The 25,478-nt window shown below is 40.5% G+C and overlaps 1 protein-coding gene across 8 annotated transcripts in view; it reads right to left on the bottom strand.

Moving 5' to 3' along the window:
* Window positions 1-25,478, bottom strand: part of rnf220a (ring finger protein 220a) — a 133,100-nt gene that overhangs the window by 28,919 nt on the left and 78,703 nt on the right. For all 8 annotated transcript variants that reach the window (XM_051135020.1, XM_051135048.1, XM_051135064.1 and 5 more), the window contains exons 3-4: window positions 6,540-6,669; window positions 1,355-1,403 (exon numbers count right to left, since the gene is read on the bottom strand). In XM_051135020.1, the coding sequence (XP_050990977.1) occupies window positions 1,355-1,403; window positions 6,540-6,669 (179 nt within the window). The remainder of the gene's footprint in view (window positions 1-1,354; window positions 1,404-6,539; window positions 6,670-25,478) is intronic.

Here is a 25,478-nt window from a genome sequence, read left to right as displayed (position 1 = left end):
GAAACAACCCAATTGCTGGGTTTGTCCATATTTCACCCAGTGCTGGGTTTTTTAAATTCCTTTAAAATACCTGAAAGTCACTGTATAAGTTGTACACTGACGTGTAGCACAAGCAGTAGCAGCGCTGCAGATGTTAGCATGTTAACTGTGCCGCCTACCACCGTTGGCCTTCGCCCTGTTGGATTAGGAGCGGCAAAGACTGGCATGGAGTCGCTATGGCAATGGCGGCTTGAGAGAGGGGTGAAGACGGGCCAACTTGGCCCGGGGTTAATCCCCTTTAGAACTAGCGAGCTGGGCCTGATCTGCTGCTCGCCGTCTTTTAAAGGAGAATCGTGGACCCCCTCCACCGTCCCAGCTAGCCTCTTCATTTTCCACACACTCCTACGGAATACTAAGTGTGCGCTATAGAATGCTCAGTCACGCCTCGCACGGCCTGTTCTCTAACCCGCTTCTGTGTCTTCTGGCTCTCATGCTCTTTCCATACTCTCAGTTTCTCTCCAACCGCGGGTCAGAACCAAAGGGTTTGCCCTCTGGATGAGGGACGATCATGTGTGGATGGTTTATTATTATCGTCGTTCTTGTTCATTTCTTTGCCAAGAAATATGCATTTTTCTGAGGTAAAGTAAAAATATATATCTCAGGCAGTCTGTGGAATGTCTTTAGTGAATTTCTGGCATTTGCAAAGGTTCACAGCATCATAAAATCCATAAACTGAAAGATAAATGCTTGATGTGTCGCAATACTCTCCTTTGACAATGTCAGCCTGTAATTCGTTCTTCTTTCAAAATCATGGCTTAAAGGGAGAAGTTCATCCAAAAATGACAATTCTGTCATCATTTACTCACCCTCACCTGTATAACTTTCTTTCCTTTATGGATATTTTAAAGAATGTTTTTGTCCACGTGATGAAATTTTGTCAAAATGATGACAGAATTATCATTTTGGCTGAAATATCCCTAACATCCAAGCTTGGAATTAAACACAATTGTTTATATCACATCAAAAATCTCTAGGGAATCTTGTGATGACTGCACTACATAACTCAATTGATGTAGATGCACATTTAATTGGAGAAATACACTTGGCCTCTTCCTCCTTTCAAGACAATGACACTGAAAAACATTGGTATCGTATTCCATATCTAGGTCTTTTGAATAAGCAGTCAGGAAACATTGAAAGCTCTAAGCAAATTACTGCAGGAAATATAGCCAGAGGTTTTACGTCCACTCTCTCTTACACAAGACTCTTTTTACATCTTTGTCTATGAAACAGAGAACTAATTGCCATTAATTGTGGCTGCGCCTATCAGTGAACATAATGATTTAAAATGGCTCCACAGTGGTGGCCATCTTACCTTCGGTGTGCCTGGAGCCGCATTGATGTCCTTGTGTGATGGGTTCTTGCTGTAGGAGGAAAAAAAGACTGTGAGAGATGGCTATAACCAATACATGTAATCAAGGAAACCAAATGTAAAATTTAAGAATCTGCCATCAAGAAACCCACACATTGACCATGTAATCGATGAGACTGGAACAGACTCAAAATGGCCATTCAGGAGAACAAGTTCAAAGCTGACGTGCGCTGATGTTAATTTCGATGGAATGTGACGTGCAAGAGCAACTTGTTGGCATGAAGGCTGATTTATTTTGATCATGTGTCACAGCACTGGCTATAAACCCATCACCATTTGACTAAACAGAAACTGCTATCTGTCATTTCGCAGATGCAACTTCTGTCCCCTAAGGAGCTGGACTACACGCGTCTCCTCCATCAACACTCACTTTAGCTCAGTCACATTGAGCGCTCCCTTGTTGGCCTCGCTTAGGACCCGAGCGGGCCTTCGAGAGGACAGTCGAGACAAAAGAGAACAAAGCCACACAAATCACACTTTTAATCATCTGGAGATGGAAAATGGGAGAGCAGTTTCAAAGCCATCCTCTACGCCACTCAATCCAGGCAGCCCTGGGTCATGCTGTATTTGAAACAATTACTGTCCAAAAGTACGACTGCTAAGCAGATTTGGGTTATAATTTTTTTATTGAAGTAATCATTCTCATGGATGCTTCCATCCAGACCTGATTCCCCCCCCACCGCAACCCTCCCGCAGTTAGACTAAGGCAGAAGGAAATAAATGATTTTGCGGTTATTTGATTTGTCAGTGAAACGCCTTGGGCACTTAGGACTTTGAAATATGTTGAGGACAATGCACTGGCTTGTAAACATTGTATTAAAGAGGCGGAGAATGGCAGAGAGAGAGAAAAAAGGGTGGGGGACGACTCCTTCTTGAGTCTGGCGGGTGGATTGTACATTGAATCTTTGCCTCGTGGACATTGTGGATTGAGGATGACTGATTGGAAGGCAGGAATTATTAAACGGGGCGGCTAAAGCATCCACCGACAATAGGGAAAGACATATCAAATCAGATTCCTCTCTGAAACATTAATATCTTTCCTGCCATCTTTGTCTCTTGCTTTTTTTCACCGTCTGCCTGTTTCCTTGTCTGTCGCTCTTGTTTAGAGCCTCATAGATGGGTCACTGCTGGGTGTTTATGAAACGGCGTGATGACGACCTGAGAAACAATGACAGGGGTAACGTCACCCCGTCATGTTCGTTTTAAATCACGCATTCACACCCGGAGAGATGGTTGAACTGAAATTGAATTAGCCTGCACCCTAATCTGAAAGTGTGATATGGCAGGCACTTGTCACTGGATGAATGAAACAGAGCGAAGAGCAAAAGACAACACGGATCCTGTTTGTGTTCATTTAGTTCCTGTTCTGACAGATGAAGTTACAGTACAGTACACAGACTGGCTAAAGAGGCTCAAATGTAATGAATGACAGGTGGAGGCGGAGTTTGGAGCTTTGCTCCGCCCCTCCACTCAGGTAATAAGCCCAAACCCGCCTTTTCTCTAGTCGGCATGATTGATCTGACAGCAAGGGGAGGAAAGAAAGAAAAGGGGACAGAGAGAAAAGATGAGACAGAGGAGAAGAAAGAGACAACACAAATCAGGAACCAGGCCTTGAGAGGGGATAAATTGCCCCATCGGTGGCAGCGCGCTGTTTGCGAGATAATAAACGGACTCCTCGGCATCATAAATCCGCCCAGCGTGGCACGGCGAATCTCTGTGACCTCACACATCTCCTCGTGTCAAAAAAAACAACACTAAGATACACTTCATACCCCGTAACGTTCTAAATGCCCCCTCTGCACTCATCCTAGTATCTCAAAATGCTCTTTTCCCAGTGGTGGGACAAGCAACCAAGGCCAATGACAGAAAAACACTCTTTACTAGTTTAGAGATGCCACACAGGAGCTGAACTATAGGCCCTGAGGGATATTATATAATGGTAGGTGTATGGGAGAACAAGTTAATTTAGGACTAGTGTGCAGACAATAATGCATAAATCATGACTGGTTATTGCAGTGAAAATATTGGCATTTTAAACGGAAGCATGTAAGCGTTGTACTTGCGATCTTTAGGCAAGATACTGTATAATCAAATGAAGCAAAAATATCAGTGAAATTTGCTCTGTAGGCAGTGGGTTTCAAATATTTTGATGCCAAGGAATCCTTTGTGAAGGACCTGTGTGAGGAACCAGTTTAAAAAGTGTGATATTAATCATTAAATCATTGGTATTTATCGTGACAGTATACCTAAATTCAAAAGGGATTATAAAAATATTATTTGACAAATATTAACTCATAATATTAAATAATAAAACAATAGTTTAACATAATTTTAGAGTCTTTTCACAAACAATATTGGTCCATAGCAACTTTTGTTTACACTTTTATTTTTATACCTTCCTCTGACATTTTCCACAAAAACCCTAGTATGAACCTCCTTCTCTAAATAAACTATAAAAGAAAAAAAAATAGATACATGATAGATAAGTAAGGTTGGGAAACGGTATTAATATCTCTCTTATATACAGTGGTGGCCAAAATTATTAGAAAACGAGTATTTTCACCAGCTAAAAAATGGTTTTAAGTGGTTTAAGAACTGTGGCAACATCTTTAAGATGCTTCAAGAGACCTACCTGCAAAACTATGTGGAAGTGCACCTAGGACAAAAGCTCGATGGTCACACAAAATGTTGATTTAGTTAATAGAAATTAAATGATAAAGAAAATCTATTTATGACAGCATCCTAATTTTACAGCATTTTTACACAAGTGCTAAAACTTTTAACACACTGTACTGTAGCTTTGCTTGGAGACGTTGCTACAGTTCTTCTGGATTTAGTCTGTCTCAGTTTGTTCTGTTTCTTCATGTCTTTCCAGACAGACTGGATGATGATGAGATCAGATCTCTGTGTGGAGAACTGGCTGTTGTCACACTCCTTGTGCAAACAAAAATCTCAATGGATTATTACAATTAATGGCAAAATGGAATTGTAAACTGATATTTCCTACTGACACACTACAGCAAAAGATAGAAATAACTGACTTGAAACCATTTTCTAGCTGGTGAAAATACTAATGGTGATAGATTCATACAGCATGAGCTCTAAACTTTCACCAATCAAACTGTTTTCATCTTTCTAAAATTCTCAGTTTAAAACGATTATGTGCGACTGACTTCAAAACTCTGGACAAACCGAGCTTTCCCTTTCCCCTCTCGCAGCCAAATTCAGCTAGACTGAGAAGAGGGAGAGAGAGCGAGAGAGTGAGGGAGCTGGTGAAAATTGAATAAATGCCAGTCGACAGTTGGGGGGTTGTAAGCTGGAGATAAAGATTGCTTTTCGTGTCGTTTGCCACCCGGATCTCCCTCGCTCCGCTGGAGGCAAATTGATTACGTGGAGAGGCTGGGAAAGGGTGGGGGAATATGTAGATTGCTGTGGCCCTCAGAGCAGGCAGACGGGTAAAGGGCATGATGGATTTCCATTTCCATACATGAAGAGCGGAGGACGAGTCAGGGGAGGGGGCACGGCGATGCGGCCACAGGGGAGGGAGAGCGAGGGGAGTGCGGCGCCGGGTTCCAATCTCACACACACTCACCCGCATCCACTCAGACATCTGCCTAATGCTACATCTTAAATAGCTTTCCCCATTTTACATGCACTCAAGTCTCATTTGGTGCAGAATGAAACGCTATCATTAAAGGGAGATTTACTACAAATTGCCACAAATTCGCCATGTCACTTCCAATGATCTGTGTGTGCTAGCGTGTGTTGAGCGGAGCCCCGCCTGGGAGGAAGTATACAGGGAAGGAAGACGGCACCGGCTACCCAGAGTTCCACACTGATAGCGGAAGCATCCATGAAGCAATGTGGTGACTGCTCTGTGTACTTCAGGAATGCCTAAACCTAGATGGAAATGCTAATGTAGAAATACTAAAATGGGATCATGTTTAAAAGTGAGTTATAAAGTATTTTTTATTTATTGTTTTGATCACTTGTTTTTATTTTATTGTCAAGCTGGGTAGCCCCATCCACAGTGAAATCTAAAATGATGCTCAATATAGACATCAAATAATGGGATAGTTCACCCAAAATGAAAAATTTGTGCAGGATGCAAAGAGAAAATACTTGAGCCTGGTTATGGCTAACATTATGAAATCAGTGAAGTATTATTCTCATTATACTCACTTAAAGGCATCTAAATCTCTATATTCAATTGCAAATGCTATTCTAAATCCGTATTAAGCAACTGGACTGCCTATAGCCTGGGAAAATAACTCTTTCGGCTATAAGCAGGGGTTAAAAGGAGCGCAGGAAAGGCTAAATCACAGGCCTGAAATGCTCAGCGGCATCCAGCCCTGACAGACCTGGAGCAATGATGCAATTTCCTTAAATAACCACCACTATCAAACAGGCAGGGGCGACAGAGGCCCAGAGCCATGTCAGTGTCCACAGCCGCTGCCCGCAGGGGAGGGCGGCCCACTGCCCTTTATTAATTATTAAAAGATAACTCCTCACCGCCGTGTGATGGATAACACTCGTGCTGGAAAGACATCCTGCTGAGAATTAATATCTCCCTCTCACTTTCTCCCTGTGTCCCTGTTTGAAGCCCAGCAGCATAATCTATTAAAACAAAAAGGGGGGATATGCAGCACAATGCGCAGCTTGGGGTCTATGACACGTCTGTGACCTATACATTCAAAGGACATTGTGTCTTGTTATGGCTAATGTTCCTTCAAGCTCACAGGGTGAAACTTCCTTTTGGTTTGGCCGGTCGCTGTTTGATTTAACCAGGTCAAGTTGATGTTCCTGGGCCGTTTCTCCAGGCTGAAAGCCTCAGGCAGTGGATGAATGACGGATACAGTGCTGGATCTCTGTGATCATCCCACCATGCTTAACCTGGCCACATGAAAGGCCTAAGCGCATGTGGGCTGATGGATGATAGGGAGGAAAAGCACCTGTTCTGCTGCTGGGCTTTGTTATCACTGGAGCATTACACCAGTAGCAGGTGTCTGATTTTTAGACCAAACACTTATGTGAGGGGGAGCAGCCAATGCGCTTCATTTGTTTGGGAAGCGGTGACAAGAACTGATGGAGCTGTCAGAAGACGGCAGGTATAGATGTGTGAGTCTACCTGATGTGCATGTGGGTGAGCCTCTCCATCTCCTGTTCCATGTGCTCCTGAAGTTCTCCTGGACGCAGCAGCACCTGACAGATGGGGCAGATGGGAGCCTGACTGTCATAGAGTGACACCTTCTTCTTACCTGAGAGAAAAACAGAAAGATAGAACAAGAGAAGATGAGTTTGGGAGATTTGTAGACATTGCTAAGCATTCAAGACTGCATTGCTGGTCAGAGCTAAGGAGGTTATTGTTAAAAGAATAGTTTACTCCTGAATTAAAATTTCCTGATAATTTACTAAACCCCATGTCATCCAAGATGTTCATGTCTTTCTTTATTCAGTCGAAAAGAAATTAAGGTTTTTGAGGAAAACATTCCAGGATTTCTCTCCATATAGTGGACTTCAATGGGAACCAATGGTTTGAAGGTCCAAACTGCAATTTCAATGCAGCTTTAAATACGATCCTTGCTGAGGAATAAGTGTCTTAACTAGTGAAACAATTGGTAATTTTCTAAAAAAAAAAAACATTACATTTATATACTTTTTTAACCACTTTCTTTGCATGTTCGATTTCTAAACACCTTGGGTCGGTACTTCCGCCTATATCGCGTGTGACCTTTCCGTGTGACTACGTAATGCGTGAAGTTCAGCTTGTGTAAGATGAGCATTTCTGGTTAAAAAGTGACCCTGGACCACAAATCCAGTCATACGGGTCAAATTTTTAAAATTGAGGTTTATACATCAATTTTTTTTTAAATATATAAATTATTTTTTTCTGAATAAATAAGATTTCCACTGATGTAAGGATAGGACAATATTTGGCTGAGATGCAACTATTTGAAAATGTGGACTCTGAGGGTGCAGAAAAATGAAAATATTGAGAAAATTGCCAAGTTCTTAGCAATGCATATTACTAATAAAAAATTAAGTTTTGATATATTTATTGTAGGACATTTACAAAATATCTTCATGAAACATGATCTTTACTTAATATCCAAATTATTTTGGCATAAAAGAAAAATCACACACACACACACACACACACACACACATATATATATATATATATATATATAGAAAATGACAGATCGTTTTGCTAGATGAGACCCTTATTCCTCGGCTGGGAAAATCCTGGAATGTTTTCCTCAAAAACCTTTATTTCTTTTTGACTGAAGAACGACAGACATGAACATCTTGGATGATATAATGGTGACTAAACTTTTGGGAAATTTTAATTCCTGAGTGAACTAATCCTTCAACTAAAACACTTAATAAGTGTCAAAATCCCCAAAAACATAATTTAAAAGAAGATTACATTTTTTGGGGAGATCATGGAGGCACTCCTTCAAACACAGAAGTGTTGGCCCAGTTTTTATATAGTAAATTTGGAGATGAGCATAGGTCAGATGAGTGCTCAAAGTCTTTTCCTCTCTCTCTAGACTGTGTGGATTAAGTGGCTCAGATTTCTGCCGAAGGAGAATCCGTCATCCTCGGCCTCCTGTCTCCTGTTCCCTCATTAAACTAGATCCACAGCTCCGCAAAGACAGTTACGCCACTGAGCTTGTGACACTTCAGCTGTATCCCGCACACACACTTCATATACACTTATCAACTCGCCAACAGACAACATTTCATCAGACAGTGTAATACAAAGTGCAATCATTCTCAGCACAGTGAATTAAACAATAAGGCGACTTCAACACTGCATTTTGGAATCCTCGCGAGGCTTTTTATAGTATATCCACATAAACACAAACAGCCATTTTATCATAAACAAGTAGGTATGCGTACGTGCGTTCACATCTGAACACATGGCCGTGTTTGTTTTTACAAAAGTCTATCCGTGTGGGTGGGTGAGTGTGTCATGGCTGCCTGTGAGTAACTAACACATCTCGCGCATGTGAATTATCTAACGTGCGGCTCTGTAAATGAGCGAAAAACCCTTCCTGTTTCACTCTTATATCTCTCAATCTCTCAGATCTGGAACTAGCCAATCAAAGCACCTATTTTTAGCCCTCTGGGACAATAGATCCTCCCTCAAACAGGATATCCTGGATGAACTCACTGTTACCAACAGACTACAGCTGTAAGTCACATGGTGAGTCTGCTTACCTAACTCAAAGCGCAAATATATACACAAACAGGAAGTAGGGAAATCACACCTTTGGAAATTTTCTAAGACAAGCACATACTGAATTATTAACTAGTAAGATTTGTACACTGTCTTCAAATGATGTAAACGGCTCTCTGTCAGAGGTGCTTAATGGACATAAAGATGTAAAAACACTTTCCATTTCACACGGGAAACAGCAGTGTCCAATTATCAAAAGTGTGTAAGTGTGTAACAAACGTCTGGTGTTTTGCAGTTTGGTTGTAATGTCTGGGAGGCAGCTATTGATCTGTTGCAGTAGGGGTTAGTGAGCATCTTTTCTCGAGATGATGAGGTAACTTGAGGGCAGGTTGCAAACAGATGAACAAACACACACATACACACACACAGAGGGGCTGTAATCCTGATTCTTCTCTCTACATAAAGCCCTGGGCTCAGTATGAGCCCGTCCTTGACTTCAGAGGGCACTGTTGTGTTTGTCTTGACATGATGTGTGCGCCGTTTGAGAGGGCGATGATCGCTAACGGTCCAGTCTATGCACACACACACTCGCGCAGACAAACATGCGCGCAAACACATGTAAACGCTCACACACATGCACAGAGTCCCTCCGGGGGCACATATCCTCCGCTCACATATTGGCCTGTCAGAACTATTTCCTGCAAGAGCACAGATTCATCAGTGAGGAGCTAGCAAGGGTCAGTGTTAGCATCCCAAAACTCCCCCTCCCACCCCCATACATCTCTCCACCTCCTCCCTCTCCTTTCCTCTCCCCAGTCATGCGTGCCTACGCATACCCATCCCCTATTCTCCAGCACCACTACTTAACGGCCCCACACTCTGGACACTTTAAGTGACTTTGAAAAATAGGTAATCGATTACAATTCTGTGTGTCTCTGTTTCTCTCACCACCCTTTTCTCGCTCGCCCCTCTCTCCCCTCCCTTCCAGTCTCTGTCCAGCAACATCCTGCACATCTATTTCTCATTTTCTGGCTCTTTATTTGTTTTCCGTGCTCTCCCCTGTCTTATGTCCCCTTACCTATTTCTTTCTTTCTTTCTTTCTTTCCTTCCTACTTTTTGGCTTCTCTCCCTTTAATGTTTCTCCTTCTGGTTTTCTTTCTTTCTTTCTTTCTTTTTCTTTCTTTCATAAAACCAGTCATAAGGGTCTTTTTTTAAAAATTGAGATTTATACAAAAGAGACTGATACATCTTAAAGTATAATCTAAATAAATTTTTTCATTGATGTATGGTTTGTTAGGATAGGACAATATTTGACCGAGATCATCTGTTTGAAAATCTGGAATCTGAGGGTGCAAAAAAATCAAAATATTGAGAAAATCCCCTTTAAAGTTGTCCAAATGAAGTTCTTAGCAATGCATATTACTTATCAAAAATTATTTTGATTTATGGTAGGAAATTTACAAAACATCTTCATGGAACATGATCTTTACTTAATATCCTAATGATTTTTGGCATAAAAGAAAAATTGATCATTTTGACCAATGTAATGTATTTTTGACTATTGCTACAAATATACCTATGCAACTTAAGACTGGTTTTGTGATTTAAGGCCACAAACATATATATATATATATATACTTTTATTTTGTATGCATTTAATCGTGATTAATCGTTTGACAGCCCTCTAATATATATATATATATATATATATATATGTAATGAATGAATAGAAAGACAAAGGCAAAAATATATATTTTATAATATTGATTTTTTTTTTGGTAATTATTTTAGAACATCTTTGGTAAAATGCTGTTTTTTGACAATATTTCTTAGATTTTGTATTTTGTTGTATTTTGTTTTATTTTGCTTTATTATTATTTATTTATTTTTTTTAGTAAATATTGACTTTTATCTAAAATTAGTGTATTTTTTGGAAGGTTTCTTTTTTATATTTTCTATTATATATATATATATATATATATATATAGTAATTCGGTAAACCCATCATCCCCACATATCTCCCTTTCTCTCTCTCTGCTCCTCTCTTCAGCAGCGGTCAGCCTTATTGCCCTGACAAGATAATTTGAGTCGTGCCAAAGCAATCACCGTCTGCAAGAGTAAACAAAGAGAGATCCAGACCCATTCTAAAGTAGATAAATCTTCAATCCAACTCTTTCTCTTATGCGGTCATTTGCAACATGAAATCACACAATCTGACATATGAGTTTGTGTAGGAATGACATACACAGTCATTATCATACAGCTCAGTTTTTTAAACTCATATTGTTAATAGGTATAACGCAAAAAATGCTGTTTGTACATGAGGAAGCATGAGCGCTAATGTAAATTGTGACTGTATCTATGCACATACTGTATTTTCAGTATTTCAATTCATTTCTTTCCTTTTTTTGTCTGTTGACATGTCAGATGTTTTACTGACAGAGTGTTACTCTGACTCTGTTATGTGTGCATGATGGGATCTGTTAACAGAGCGTGTGATTGTGTGTATGTGTGCCCCTCTGTCCGTGTGTGAAGAGAAAATGAGTGTGTGCCTCTTGAAACTGGCTCTTTAATTCATCCGTACACAATCAATGGGCTCAGTAATGGAGTCATGATGGTTTGGTCAAGCGCTTGTCGGGACCTAAACCACCTCCCTGTCACTTGTCTCCCTGAAAACACACACACACACACACACACATGCACTCACAAACAGAGAGCTGGTCATTTGGCAGCTTTGATGTTAACTGAGGATTCACACAAAAGAACACACACTAAATCATCTGTCTGTCAGCACAGACTGATGAACGCCTATATAGTGAAAGGGTGTGTGTTTGTGAGTGGACGCGGGTTTGCAAATACCTGAGGCCCTGTCAAAGCTTCGCATATATCTATGTGTGTGTTAGGGTGGAGGTCTAATGTTTTTCCTATAGACCGTCCCATTATGTGTGCATGCAGTGTGGTGTAGGTGTCCACGTCGTCCCCAGAGAGGATTGACTAATAGAGACAGCCAGTGATTAATCATGTCTTCCTAGTGAGGGCTGGAGGGATACAAAAACAGCCCTCCAGCCCTGGACACGCCCTCACAAACTCATTGTTTATTATATTTTTGTACATTTCTAATCATTTTTACATTATTTTCTGTGCTTTGTATATTTCTTACAACTTTCGTATGTTTCTTGTATGCCTTATATATACACAACCAGTCAAAAGTTTTTGAACAGTAAGATTTTTTATGTTTTTTAAATAAGTCTCTTCTGCTCACCAAGACTGCATTTATTTGATTCAAAGTACAGCAAAAACTGTGAAATTTTGAAATATTTTTTTTCTATTTAAAATAACTGTTTTCTATTTGAATATATTTTAACATGTAATTTATTCCTGTGATCAAAGCTTAATTTTCAGCATCATTACTCCAGTCTTCAGTGTCACATGATCCTTCATTCTAATCATTCTAATATGCTGATTTGCTTTTTTTGGGGGGGAAAGAAATTATAGAAAGTAATACTTTTCTTTAGCAACAATGCTTTAAATTGATCAAAATGCTGATAAAAACATTTATAATGTTACAAAAGATTTCTATTTCAGATAAATGAAATAGATGAATCAAAGAAACCTAAAAAAAAATTCTACTTAGCTGTTTTCAACATAATAACAATAATAATAAATGTTTTTTGAGCAGCAAATCAGAATATTAGAATGACTTCTGAAGGATCATGACTGGAGTAATGATGCTAAAAATTCAGCTTTGAAATCACAGGAAAAAATTACATTTTAAAATATACAAATAGAAAACAGTTATTTTAAATAGCAAAAATATTTCAAAATAATACTGTTTTTGCCGTACTTCATCAAATAAACGCAGGCTTGGTGAGCAGAAGAGACTTCTTTAAAAAACATTAAAAAATGTTTTTTTTTTTTGATAGATTTTAATAGATTTTCTACATGACTCTGAACACTATTTATAAACAAGAAATATTTGAAATTCTGAAAATTATCTATATACTTTTGTATGATTTTTAGTAGTTCTTTTTTAAATACTTTTTTCTTCGTAAATACTTTCAAATAACTAATTTCTTTAGTAAAATGCTGATTTTAGGTAGAAAATCTACACATCTTATTATTTAAGTGTCACAATAGACATCTCTTTTTACTAAAATAAAAAGCACCACGCACCAGACCACATGTGGTCTCTAAAGTGTCCCATTGCTCTTGTCCATTTCTTATTCTTCCCTCCATCTCTCTGTTCCCCCCCTCTTTCTCTCTCTAAGGGAGTGAGTGATGGCCAGCAGAAGACAGAGAGATAAATCCTGAGGCATGGAGGGGGTTTGGCGCATGCTGCTTGTCAGCGCGTTAAAGATGATTAATGTGGGATGCCCCCCTGCGCTGGACCCCTGCGTGGAGAAAGGTGGGGACTCCGTTTAATCTGAAGGGCCGGCGAGACCAGCGCGCAGAGAGGGGCAATAACAAGGAAATAGGACTGACAGAACTTTTTAGTGCTGAGATTTCTCACCTAAATGCCATGCTGTGAGAGAGAGAGAGAGGGAAAGAGAGATGTCTGTGACAGCTCTGACTGAGTGCTGGCCTGATCTTCTCTAATTTGCCAAGATGGATGGCTCTCTTTCGCTATCTCTCTCTCTCTCCGTGCTTTCAAAAACCCCTCTTTTCCCCTCTCTTAGCCATAGCACACCTTTATTACAGTACATCCGCTCACCCGCACCTCTATTCTGATAGCACAGCTAATGAGGGCCAGAACCAGCGGCCTCTCTCGGCGTTAGACATTCCCTAATTATTAAAAGCACTTTCATCAAAGGTAACCTCTCGCTAACCCCACTGATAGCACAATTACACACTGGACGGCTGAGTTAGTGCATGCTAATATCTTAATAGCAGCGAAATTTGCTGCCTTGGAGAAGGCAGATTCAAGCTAACTTGGCCACTAGCTGTGTGACGATGTAGCGTTTGCCTCTGACACCCTTCGTATGTTGTTTTACAAGCCGCTGTGTAAAAAAAAAAAGATAGAAAAAGAGCTCCACAGAAGCCGCCTCAAACGCGAGCTCCCCCTGGTAGCTGGCAGCCCGCCACCGGCAGCTCCGGCTGGGGCTGTTAGCTGTCTGTCTCTCCTCTCATTTAGCCTCACGTAACATAACTCAAACAGCATGCGCCTATTTATTTAACTGCTTCCAAATGCAGAAACCTCCGCGCTTACATATCTGTGTCCATAAAACCCGGCAGATACAATGAAATGTTTAGACAGAAAATTGACACATAACGTACACAGGCATCTTTTAAAGATTTATAATGGTAGTAACACCAAACACATCAGCGTTTGGGCAAGTCCCACTTTGACCTTTTAAAAATTACTCTCATAATTGCAGCAAATTCACTCGTTCGGTGGGTTTAATGGGCTTTGTCTGGTTTGCTAGGAGTCAGGAGTAAGTTTTTGAGTGTAGGTGTGTGTGCCACGTGTGGGAGTGTGTGCTTGGTGAACAAAACAGAGAGCATTTAAGGTACTGGCGAGAGAACAAAGCTGCCACTAATGGGCACAGGCAGAGAGCATGTGCCTTTTGAAATCTTTCTTTGCTTACAGTGTGCCCATGCTGAGCTCTAGACGGAGATGGTAAAGGACTGCCCTTCATACAACCTGCCAGGCTCACGTGGGAATGCCTAAATGCACTAGCACATCATTCTGCCTCTTGTGAAGACAATCAGTGTACCCACAGGTGCATCATCAGCACTGAATGGGAATGAAAGTAAATTAATTTCTACTTTTTAAGTTACTCTTTTTTGATCTAGAGGAACAACTTAACCTCCCCGTTTGACCAATAAAACTCTTTAGACCAGCTAGGATGGTTCAGGTAGCAATGGTTGGTGGTCAAAACCAAAAATATGGTCTAAAGTACAATTTTTTACAGTTGTTATTCTTTAAGCCTTTAAATGTCACCCCCATTTTTGAACATAGACGTGAAAGTGCACTATCCAAACTTAAATTATTATAATTCATGGGCGAATACATTTTGTAATGTGATTTTAAAATACCATTTCCATGGTAATGCAATGTCTGATTTTAAAATGGCTTTCACAGGATGAATTTTGAGGTTTTAAGCTTTCAGCTGATATATAATTTATTATGATCTCTAAAATGTGATGGGGAAAACAGCAACGAAAATAGGCTTTTTGTGACAAAGGCCAGAACTCCTGTTTTGATACAGATTTTTGAGGTGCACTCATCATAAATTAATCTATTACTGTTCCTACATAAATTGTACCAAATAACAGTGGTAAAATATCTATTTAGGAGTCTTAGACCTATCCAATGATATATAGTTTGTCATGGTTAGATTAGGATTTATTTGTAATATTGTGAAATAAACTTAGGCGTCCCACTGAGGGAACGGGTGACAGTTAAAAGATGAATCTAGAGAAATGAAGGCATTTTTTTTTGTTTTGACAGCAATTTTGACTAGCTAAGCAAATTTAACAGGTGACCAACTAAGCTTATGATTGGTTGAAACCATGCTTGATAACTAGAATGTTACTAGAATATTCTTTCTTCAGTCGAAATAGAAATTGAGGATCCAGGATTTTTCTGCAATGGGGATCAACGGTTTGAAGGTCCAACCATCTCGCACTAGCTCTGTGATGTGTGTCCGCAACTTTACACATTACGTAATCACTCTGGAAAGGTCACGCATGGTTAGTTCCTCATAGTTCTTCCTCCAACTTTAAAATTGTCCGTCATCGTTGTTTTATCTTTTTTTTTGTAAAGGGCGTATGACCTTACTTCCACCTACGTCATGCGTGACCTTTCCTACGAAACTATGTAATGCGTGAACAGGAGCTTAGACGCAGACAAGCATTTATGGTTAAAAAGTATATATTTTTCAATTTTATTTTTAGAAAATGACAGTTTGTTTTGCTAGATGACACACTTATTCCTCAGCTGGGATCGTGTTTGGAGATGCATTGAAACTGCAATTTGGACCTTCAAACCATTTGTGCCTATTGAAGTCCACTATATGGAGAAAATCCTGGAATGTTTTCCTCAAAAACCTTAATTTCTTTTTGAATGAAGACAGAAAGACATGAGCATCTTGACATGGAGATGAGTAAATTATCAGGAAATTTTAATTCAGGAGTCAGCTAATCCTTTAAATGAGTTGACCACTGAAGGTCTCCGCCACCTCCTAAAAACCTGCCCTCCCATCATCCGCCTTGACAAAATCTTTTTTCTCACTTTCACACCAGCACAGCATTAAGCAGGTTTTCCCAGTATGCATCAAGTGTTTACGCCTGCCTCATTCGCTCTCCTCTTGCCCTTAAGCACGCCAACATCAGTAAACAGTGAAATCTCTCAGCCTCTTACCGAATGTAACCACATTACGCTGTCTGATAACGTCGTCAAATAATGCCCGATAAGAGGAATTTGATTTGATTCAGGGCCTTTTTTTCGCTCCCTTTCAAGGCTTCTCTTTTCTTCTCCTTGCCTTAAGGCCACACACACACGCATCTCTTTATACTCTGCATCTTCGAAAATGACACTGCCTTGTATGCGCAATCAAATAAATCCAGCGAGCCTGTCAGCCTTCATTTTTTCGCCTCCCCTCCTCCCTAAATCAGAACAAGGTGAGCCGCTACAAGTCATCTCCATAATGGGAAATATATGCTTTATACGCAAAAGGAGGGGAATTAGACTGATAATGGGACCAGCCCAGACTATCCGTGTGCGTATGTGTGGGCTTTTTACTTTATTGTAAGTGAGCAGAGGAAACCCTAAGCAGGCTGGACAGTTCCTAGGCTGATTACTCAGGGTTAGGTGAAAAAAAAAAGAGGGGAGAGGATGAGAGAAGAAGGGAATGAGGCATCGCGCCTCATTCGAGAGGACGTCTGATGAAATGGAACGAGGTCATCCTCAGTTTGGGACCTGACGAGCGTCGGCGTTGGCATCTGTGCTAACCGCGCACGGAGGCCGATCACCGCTGACAGTGATGCATTGTGCTGTTAAACAGCAGCTCCTCACGCTACCGATCACACACACACACACATACATACTCAGGGTGTCACGTTTAAAAAGGCAAATGCAATCAGCACCTGAAAGAGGAGTGGGACGAGGGGAGTGGTTTTGGTGTCAGTATCACTCTGTCATTCCCTCTCAGTGGGGAGGAGTGTTTGGCTAAAGATGATGTCGGTTTGATGCGTATAATCAGCATATGTGCAGGGCGTGAAGAGACGCGCTGGCAGTCAAGTGGAAACGTGAGCCAGTTATGAGGGCCAGATTCATAACTACCATCATCAGAGGGGAGGAGACTTGATTATCTGAACACACAAACAACTTTGAGGACTTTTTAAAGGGCATAATGGGAAATTGTTCTTGTTAGTCTATGTATGTATCAGTTTCCACAAAAATATTAAGCACAACTGTTTTCCTGAGCACCAAATCAGCATGTTAAAATGATTTCTGAGGGTTTGCAAGACACCTTAGTCTGGCGAAATGGCTGCTAAAAATTCAGCTTTGCGAACACAGGAATAAAAGAAATTCTTAAGTATATTAAAATAGAAAACTGTTATTTAAAATTATAATAACATGCTGTATTTTTGATCAAATAAATGGAGCCTGGATGAGCACTTCTTTTAAGAGCTTTTATAAAATCTCAAGAATTTGTCTTGACAAACTTCCTTACAGTTCAGTTCAGATTTAGGAATTTAATTCAAATGTGCATTCTCAATTCATTTCTGAATGCTGCACAGCCCTGGTGTATTTGTGGTGTGCACACATTTAAGAGTGACTGCGGCTTGCTTTGGAGAGTGTGTGGGTTTACTTTAAGGGAATAGTGTTGAGAAGGCATCTTACTGTGGTAAGTGTGTGTGTATTTGGTTTGAGTGTATGGTGTTCAGGATAAGACTTGTGTCGGTGGGTGTGAGCGCTCACAGTAGTGACAGCTGTTTATTCAATCAATCACCTTGTGGATGGCACAGCAGAGTGAAACGGCTGGAGATTGAGTTTTGCCTCACAGGGGAAAATGGAGCAAATTAATAGACCATTACCCAGGCGCTGACCCAGGAAATGAGGGTGACACTGCAGGGTTAGATCTGCCAGCTTGCCTGCCTCTCGTTCTCTCCCTCTCTTTCTATCTCTCCACAGTCTTTACAATAGGCGAGAAGCTTTAGTCCCAGCACCCCCTGCTCCTCCCAAGGGGTACGGACCATTACAACTCTGGCTTTGTGACTGAGAGGAGGCAGGGAAGGCCACATCTCTGCTTAAGTATGGATGGATTTGCGCAGCTCTATGAAATCATGTGTTTGTCTGAACAGGTGGGCTGTGTTTGCTGAGTGGGCAGTGTGGAGTCCCTGAGGACGTCATCCCTGCTGGGCCTCGCACGCGTGGGCGAAAGTTTTCACTGAGGGTCATTCGTCAATGACCAAACGCCTAATGTCCAATTATATCTGCAGTGAGAGAGCTAACACACATACTGTGCTACTGGTATCCCATAGCTGAATGAGGGCGACCCAGGGACCTGCCCAAAATGTTTTGGCCATGAGGCCAAGGGTCATTTCAGGAGTACTTATGTGCTCAGCATACTAGATAGCACTTGTCTCCAAGATGTCTTGCATTGTAAATCATTTACATCTTCTAAATACTGTAAATACTAAAGATTAGCAATCTTCCAGCTGAAAACACACACATCAAATGGATGTCTTCATGTTGTATCTGTGCTAGTATCATGTCTAGTCCTGAGTAAACATGATTGCTAATGCTAATGTTGCTATAAAACTCACACAAAATAGACTGAATACTAAAGCTAATGCTAAGACTGTTTTAAAAGACATATCAAATATATTGAACGGTTAAGATGCTAATAAAACTCACACAATGGGCATTGAACGCTAAATACTTGTGTTATTAAAAAAAAAAAACACACCAAGTACACTGAATGCTAAATCTAAAGCTAGTTCTTCGATAAAACTCACACAAAGTGCATTACATGATAAAGCTGATGCTAGTTCTTCTATAAAACTCAGACAAAGTGCATTTAATGCTATTTGATGCTAGTGTTGCTGTAAAACACGTCAATGTGTATTTGAAGTGTGAGGCATAAAAATAGATAGATTGGCAAAGCTAATGCTAATACTGTTATAATAAAAGACATCAAATACATTGAATGGCTAAGATGGCTAACATTCACATGGCTAAAAACACACACCAAGTACACTGAACGCTAAAGCTAATGGTAGTTCTTCTATAAAACGCACACAAAGTGCATTAAATGCTAAAGCTGATGCTAAAACACGTCAAAGTGCATTCAAAGTGTTCTGAGGCATAAAAATAGATTGAATGCTAAAGCTAATGCTAATACTGTCATAAAAGACATCAATTACATTGAATGGCTAAGATGATGCTAATACTACTACAAAGCTTACACTATAAAAAATAAAAAACACAATTTGTTGAGTCAGCTTAAAATAATTTGTTACACTGTTGCCTTAAAATTATAAGTTTAGTCAACTAAAATAAGTTTAGTCAACTTGAAATGTTAAGTTGTACTAAGTAACAACTTAGATATTTGTGTTTGCTAAACTTACCAGATGGGTAAGTAACCCAGCTGCCTTAAAATTTTAAGTTGATTCAACTCAAATATCTAAGCGGTCACTTAACATTTCAAGTTGAATAAACTTGACTGAACTTAAAAATTTAAGGCAGCCAGGTTACAAATTATTTTAAGTTGACTCAACAAATAGTTTTTTACAGTGTACACAATGCACTGTTGAAGAAAGAAAGAAAAAACAGCATATGCTGGTTAGGTGGGTTTTGATGCTGGCATTCTGGTTTAAGCTGGTCCTGGACCAGCACATGACCAGCTAAAGACCAGCATAAACCAGCTAAGGACCAGCATAAACTATTCTGTTTTTTTTTTTTAAGCTAATTCTATTTTTCTTATAAAACTCACGCAATGTGCAAATGCTAAAGCTGATGCTAGTGTTGCTATTAAACGCATATCAATGCGCAGTCTAAATATGTTGAGGCATAAAAATAAATGGAATACTAAAGCTAATGCTAATACTGTTATAATAAATGACATCAAATACATTGAATGACTAAGACAATTCATAGTGTGTTGAGGCATAAAAGTACAACAATACATCATGTGGTCTGAACTGATGAAAATACATTAACAAAACTTTAAAAAAGTGCTTTTAATAAGAAGATTCAGTTTTGTGTAAAAAAGTAACAAAGACTAAAGTAGCAAAGGTCATATCTAAAGTTTTAAAAAAAAGAGACGCGCTTGGCCAGATGGCATATATTGTGCACTGAGTGCTCAGGCTTGTAACTGATGCCATGTGCTGCCTACTTTATGCCTGTCCATTAGCGGGCTTGTACACACACACACAAGCACTGTTTCCTAAATAATGCCTAACCATAATTGATAGCACAAAGCCACCAATAACCTCTACAGGTTTCTTTTCATCAGTACACCGCCGTCGGTGTGCCCCTCTCACGTTCTCTCTCTCTCTTCCTGCTCTCATATGCTTGTGAGGGTGAATTAATTACCAGAGCCAATTTACTGTTTATACTCTGATGTTTTAACTAATTACCACTAATGGTGACAGAACAGCAGCCAGTGGAGTTAATTGAATTTAGACGGCAGGGCTGCAGGTCCATCTGAATAGAGCCTCTCAGGAACTGTCATAACCGACCGCCCCCCATTTCTGCCTGCGTTAACACCCCTGCCTGTCATCGCTTACACATGCACACACACAACGTCTAATGCATAAACACAGACTCGCATGCACACAAATCGTCTGCCCACTCCACATCAACTCCCTTTCAATCCTGCATAACCTCATATTATGGGTAAATATAGATGTCTAATAAGCATCCGAAGCTGACATGTGTAGTAGCGTCAATTGTCTAATCGTTTTTACGTCTACGATGAAAGCCAAAATGCATGAAGCATCAACGGAAGTAGCGACAGATCATTTCTTCCATGCCAACTTTAAAAATGACTTCCGGTGGCTTTGTTTTTACAAATCTCTGTCAGAACAGGCTTTAACATTCTGACAGTTTATCATGTCATGTCTGGTAAGGACACTGTGTCAGTAACCTTACACTGGTATTTCTGCTTCCTGCTGTCCTAGTTAGCCTCTGCATGGCCCCTGACTGACTGCATGAATAATATTCTCAACACATCCTGCTTCAGCAATTTGTATGAGCTAAGACAAAAAAAGCTTTCCAGGCAAAGTCATAAAAGAGCCGCCTGATACACTAAAGGCTTAATGATTTGAAAGTTACAAGAGAAAGTGCCGTGTGCCGTCACCGTCAATCATATCTAGTACCGCCGCATAGGCCAAGCGGTCTGGCCGCTGAGCTCACTGTTCGCACGCGGCACGTAGGCTCCCGGGGAGATTTTGCTAGCGCGTGTAACGGTTAACCTCTTTCCCCCTCCTTCGACCCGGAGCGCCTGAGACATATTCCTTTTTACACGTGTTAACCTGCTGGCCTCCTCCGCAGTAGATCAGATCAATAGAGCTGAGCGTCGAGGTGTAGTCACGGCCCCGGTGCGGAAAGCGTCTTTGGCTCCGAGGCTGTGATTTGAATATGGAACCGGGCGAACATGCTGTAATCTCACCCGCGACAGCTCAGTGTATTGAATGACTCTAAATTGATTTTCTGTTCGAAAAGCCACTTTTCTCATGTACTTGGCAGTTGGAGTGCAGCCCTAAAGGAAGTTTCGGTCTCTGTTGCCTGCTTTAAGCCCTCGGTGCGGCACTCCTCTCGCCCTCCTGCCGCAGTTGCTCCAGCTCTGGTGTAGACGCAGTTTGAGGGATGGAGAAAGTGAGACGTGGATTGATTTGTCATCAGAGACGCTCCTGTGTCTGCCTGTCTGCAGCTTGTGCCCAAAGCGGAGAGCTGTGAGTCTAACCCTGCAGTACGACAACACAGCCATCTCTATTTATCTCTACCTCTACCACACACACACACACACATAAACACACACTCTTCTGGGCATTAGGGCCAGGGATTTCCTGTTCCTAGCTCCTGCTCATCTGTCAGCAACAGCAAGGAGCTGACACGAGCTAACACCTCCATTCCACAAACCATTTAGAGCCTAAGCCTCCCTTCTCTCTCCCTCCTCGCCCTCTCACTTTCTGAGAGCAGTTAACACGGCACCTGTCTGTGCTTCACAGGCAAGATTGGGAGAAATAAATCTATCCCACTGCCCTGAACACAAAATCACTACTGAGCTAATGATATTTTCTATCCCCTAAACCAAGCACTCAAATAATGGTATCTTTAGAATTTAATTAAAACATTATTTAGCATGCTTATTAAGAAGAGACATTTGCACCTCATAATACAGGCAAAACACACACAGTACTTTTTAAATAATAATTATATTCATCAAAATGCATTTTTTATTTAGTACTGAGCTGAATAAGATATTTCACACAAAAGACGCTTACATATAGTCCACAAGAGAAAATAATAGTTGAATATATAAAAGTTTACCTATGCTTGATTATTAATACTGTTTTGTTGCCTGAACGATCCACGGCTGCGTTTTTTTTTTTTTCTGTTTGTTTTTTTTGTTTGTTGTTTTTTTTGATAGTACTTCACAAGTCCCTTGTTTGTCCTGAATAGTTAAGTTCTTCAGAAAGATCCTTCAGATGCATCTTTTTACACTGAGGACAACTGAGGGACTCATATGCAACTATTACAGAAGGTTCAAATGCTCACTGATGCTCCAGAAGGAAACACAACGCATTAAGATCCTGGGGGTGAAAACTTTTGAACAGAATGAAGATGTGTACATTTTTCTTATTTTGCCTAAATATCTTTTTTTTTTTTCATTTAGTACTGCCCTTCAGAAGCTATAGAAGATACTTACAGATTTCCCATAATTTACCCTGGTCTTTAAATTCTAAAAGTTTTCATCCCCCAAATGCTCTGAATGCACTAAAACTACAAGTAAATTTAGCCATCACAGCATTATAATGTACAGTATGAAAAATGTATTTTCATTTAACTCTGTTATTAAACTATCAGTGTTTTTAAAGATTGAGGTGAGCAATAGAAGAAATTAGCATCCCAGCATTTCTCTGTTTGTGTGTGTGTGTACTAATCTGTCAGCAGCAGTACAGCTCAGAAATATGGCACCGGGGTCACGGCAGTGGAGCAGAAGGCTAATAGGAGCGCTGCTAGTTAGACGTCTCTCAGTACAAATGGCCTGTGATTTATCCTCAGCACAGCAGCACAACTGCACACAGCCTGACTTGCCCAGCCTGGTCTCTATCACTCTATCTTGTCACTTCTCTGTCAGTCTGTTTCTCACTCCCTCACACTTCCTTAGATACAGCAGGGCCCAAAGAGCATTTAAGCAAAAGTATTAAAAACTTTTAAGATTAAGTATTTACTTGAAAAACCTTCATACATTTTTAAGTATAGCTCAAATACTTTTTGAGGCCACTGCATTTCCCAAATGTAAAAACTGTTAGGATGAAGCTCAACTTTAGGACTTTGGAAAGAGTGACTTCAGGAACAGATGCGTTCATCTCGTCAGGAGGTCAGTATGATGGATTGACAGCTCACCTGCATGTGAGGCTGGAGCCCATTACAGCTCTCAGGTTGTTATCAGGTCTTGTCCCCGACAGGAGACACTCAGCTAATCCTCCCACAGTGCTGCCATATCTGTATCTTTGGCTGCATGGCATATATCCTCTGCTCTCGCTTTCACCTTCTCTAAGAGTCTCTCTTTCTGTTTCTCTTCTCAGCAGGCAGAGTTAGCAGGATGGTTTAATAAAGGCCATAGTGGGAATGAGGGCTGAGCATGGAGATGGTTATCTGGAGGAGTGGGTTTTAGAGCAGGCGAACCTCAGGCCACCCGATATGAAGAGACCATGGGGTCCTCAAGGGTCCCCTGGAGCCTCCATGAGAACGGCTCAATCAGACATAGCCGATTGCATCACAAACATTAGCTGGACACCACAAAGATCCTATCCGTGTCGGTCTCCAGGGTCCATCATCACCAGCTTCTCCATCAGGAGTGTGTTATGACTTCTAACAGCAGAGGGTGATGTTACCCCTTGGCTATGGTGTGCATGTGAGCAGTTAGATGGCTGTTTAACCTTTAACCTTATGGGCATTACTCACCCAGCATATGCTTGCCAATGAGCCGGGTGCAAAATGAATTTTTCCCAAGCACTAAATGCAAGAAAATTGTGCATTTTTGCACCATTACATGCACTTTAAATCAATTTTGCATTATTTTGAGGATAACTGAGGGTCTCATATGCAACTATTACAGAAGGTTCAAACACTCACTGATGCTTCAAGAGGAAACAGGATGCATTAAGAAACACGATGAATTTAAAGATCAGGGTAAAATTAACTTATTTTGTCTTCTGGGGAACATGTATGCATCTTCTGTAGCTTCTAAATAAATATGATATTTAGGCAAAATAAGAAAAATGTACACATCCTTATTCCATACAAACGTTTACACCCCTGGCTCATAATGCATCAGTTTTTTTCTTCTGAAGCATCAGTGAATGCTTGAACCTTCTGTAATAGTTGCATATGAGTCCCTCAGTTGTCCTCAGTGTGAAAAGATGAATCTCAAAATCATACAGTCATTGTTGGAAAGGGTTCAAATACACAAAAATGCTGAAAAAACAAATAACCTGTGATACCTGAATTTTTCTGAAGAACAGCAGGCAGTTTAACTGTTCAGGACAAACAAGGGACTCATGAACAACTATCAGTATTAAGAATCAAGTGTATGCGAATTTTTGAACAGGGTAATTTTTATGAATTCAACTATTATTTTCTCTTGTAGACTATATGTCTTTTAAGTAAAATACCTCATTCAGGTCAGTATTAAATAAAAAATAACATGCATTTTGTATGATCCCTCTTATTTTGGTAAAAATTTTGCAGATTCTGCAAGGTGTATGTAAACTTTTGACTTCAACTGTATATCTACACACACAAATAGATATAATACAATTAATACAAATAATGCACAAAATACATTATGTAAAAAACAAAAATTAAAATAATCAAATAAAATATATAAAAATATAAGCTTATTATTTATCCCTTGAAATTCTTTTAAATTTACTTGCCATTAGCAGGTGTGACTAAAAGAAAAGAAAAGAGACGACGGAGGCAGAGAAAAGGAATGTCTTCAACATCTCTCATGAGCAGAAGACACCAAAGTGAACAGGTGAGGAGGGAGGGCCGATACTCAAAGCAGGAGCACAAGGATCAATAGAAAATTAACAGACTGGAATGGTTCTGCTGGCGTTCCCACACTAACCTCTTCACTCCTCTATCATCTACTTTTCCTCCATCTCACGTTCTCCCTCACACACACAAAAAACACACACTCTCCCAATTTTCTCTTTTTCTCCAGAACCCCAGTGTCTTCCCAGTGCGGTACGGGTGAGAGAAAAAAAGAGAAAAAAAAAAAACCTTGTGAAGGAACTGACAGGAGATGGTGGTGTTTAGGAGTTTAAGCATTAAAAAAGGGGTGAAATAAAGCAATGGAGCAGCGTAATAGCGGCGAGCGAGGGAGGGAGGGAGCTTTAGCAGTCTGCTGGCTGTCTGGGGACTCAAATCTCAGAGCAATTTTCGGGCTGGGTGATTGGCAGCTTGATGTGTATTCTTCCCCTGCAGGAGCGGGGCGATAACTCTGGCCCAGTCGCCCATCTCGGGCCTGTTGTGGGGCTATTACAATGACAATGCCGATAAGGGACATTTATCACTCCTGTGGCGCGCTGACAGAGAGGCCCCATCAACAGGTCTACCGGGGCCGGTGAGGCACGAGCGAGGAGAGGAGGTTCACTGAGCCTGAATTACAGGCCACTCTCAGCCACATAACAATA

Source organism: Labeo rohita, chromosome 2 (assembly GCF_022985175.1).
Source record: "Labeo rohita strain BAU-BD-2019 chromosome 2, IGBB_LRoh.1.0, whole genome shotgun sequence".
Classification (NCBI taxonomy): Eukaryota; Metazoa; Chordata; class Actinopteri; order Cypriniformes; family Cyprinidae; genus Labeo; species Labeo rohita.
This window is presented reverse-complemented; position numbering and strand designations above follow the sequence as displayed.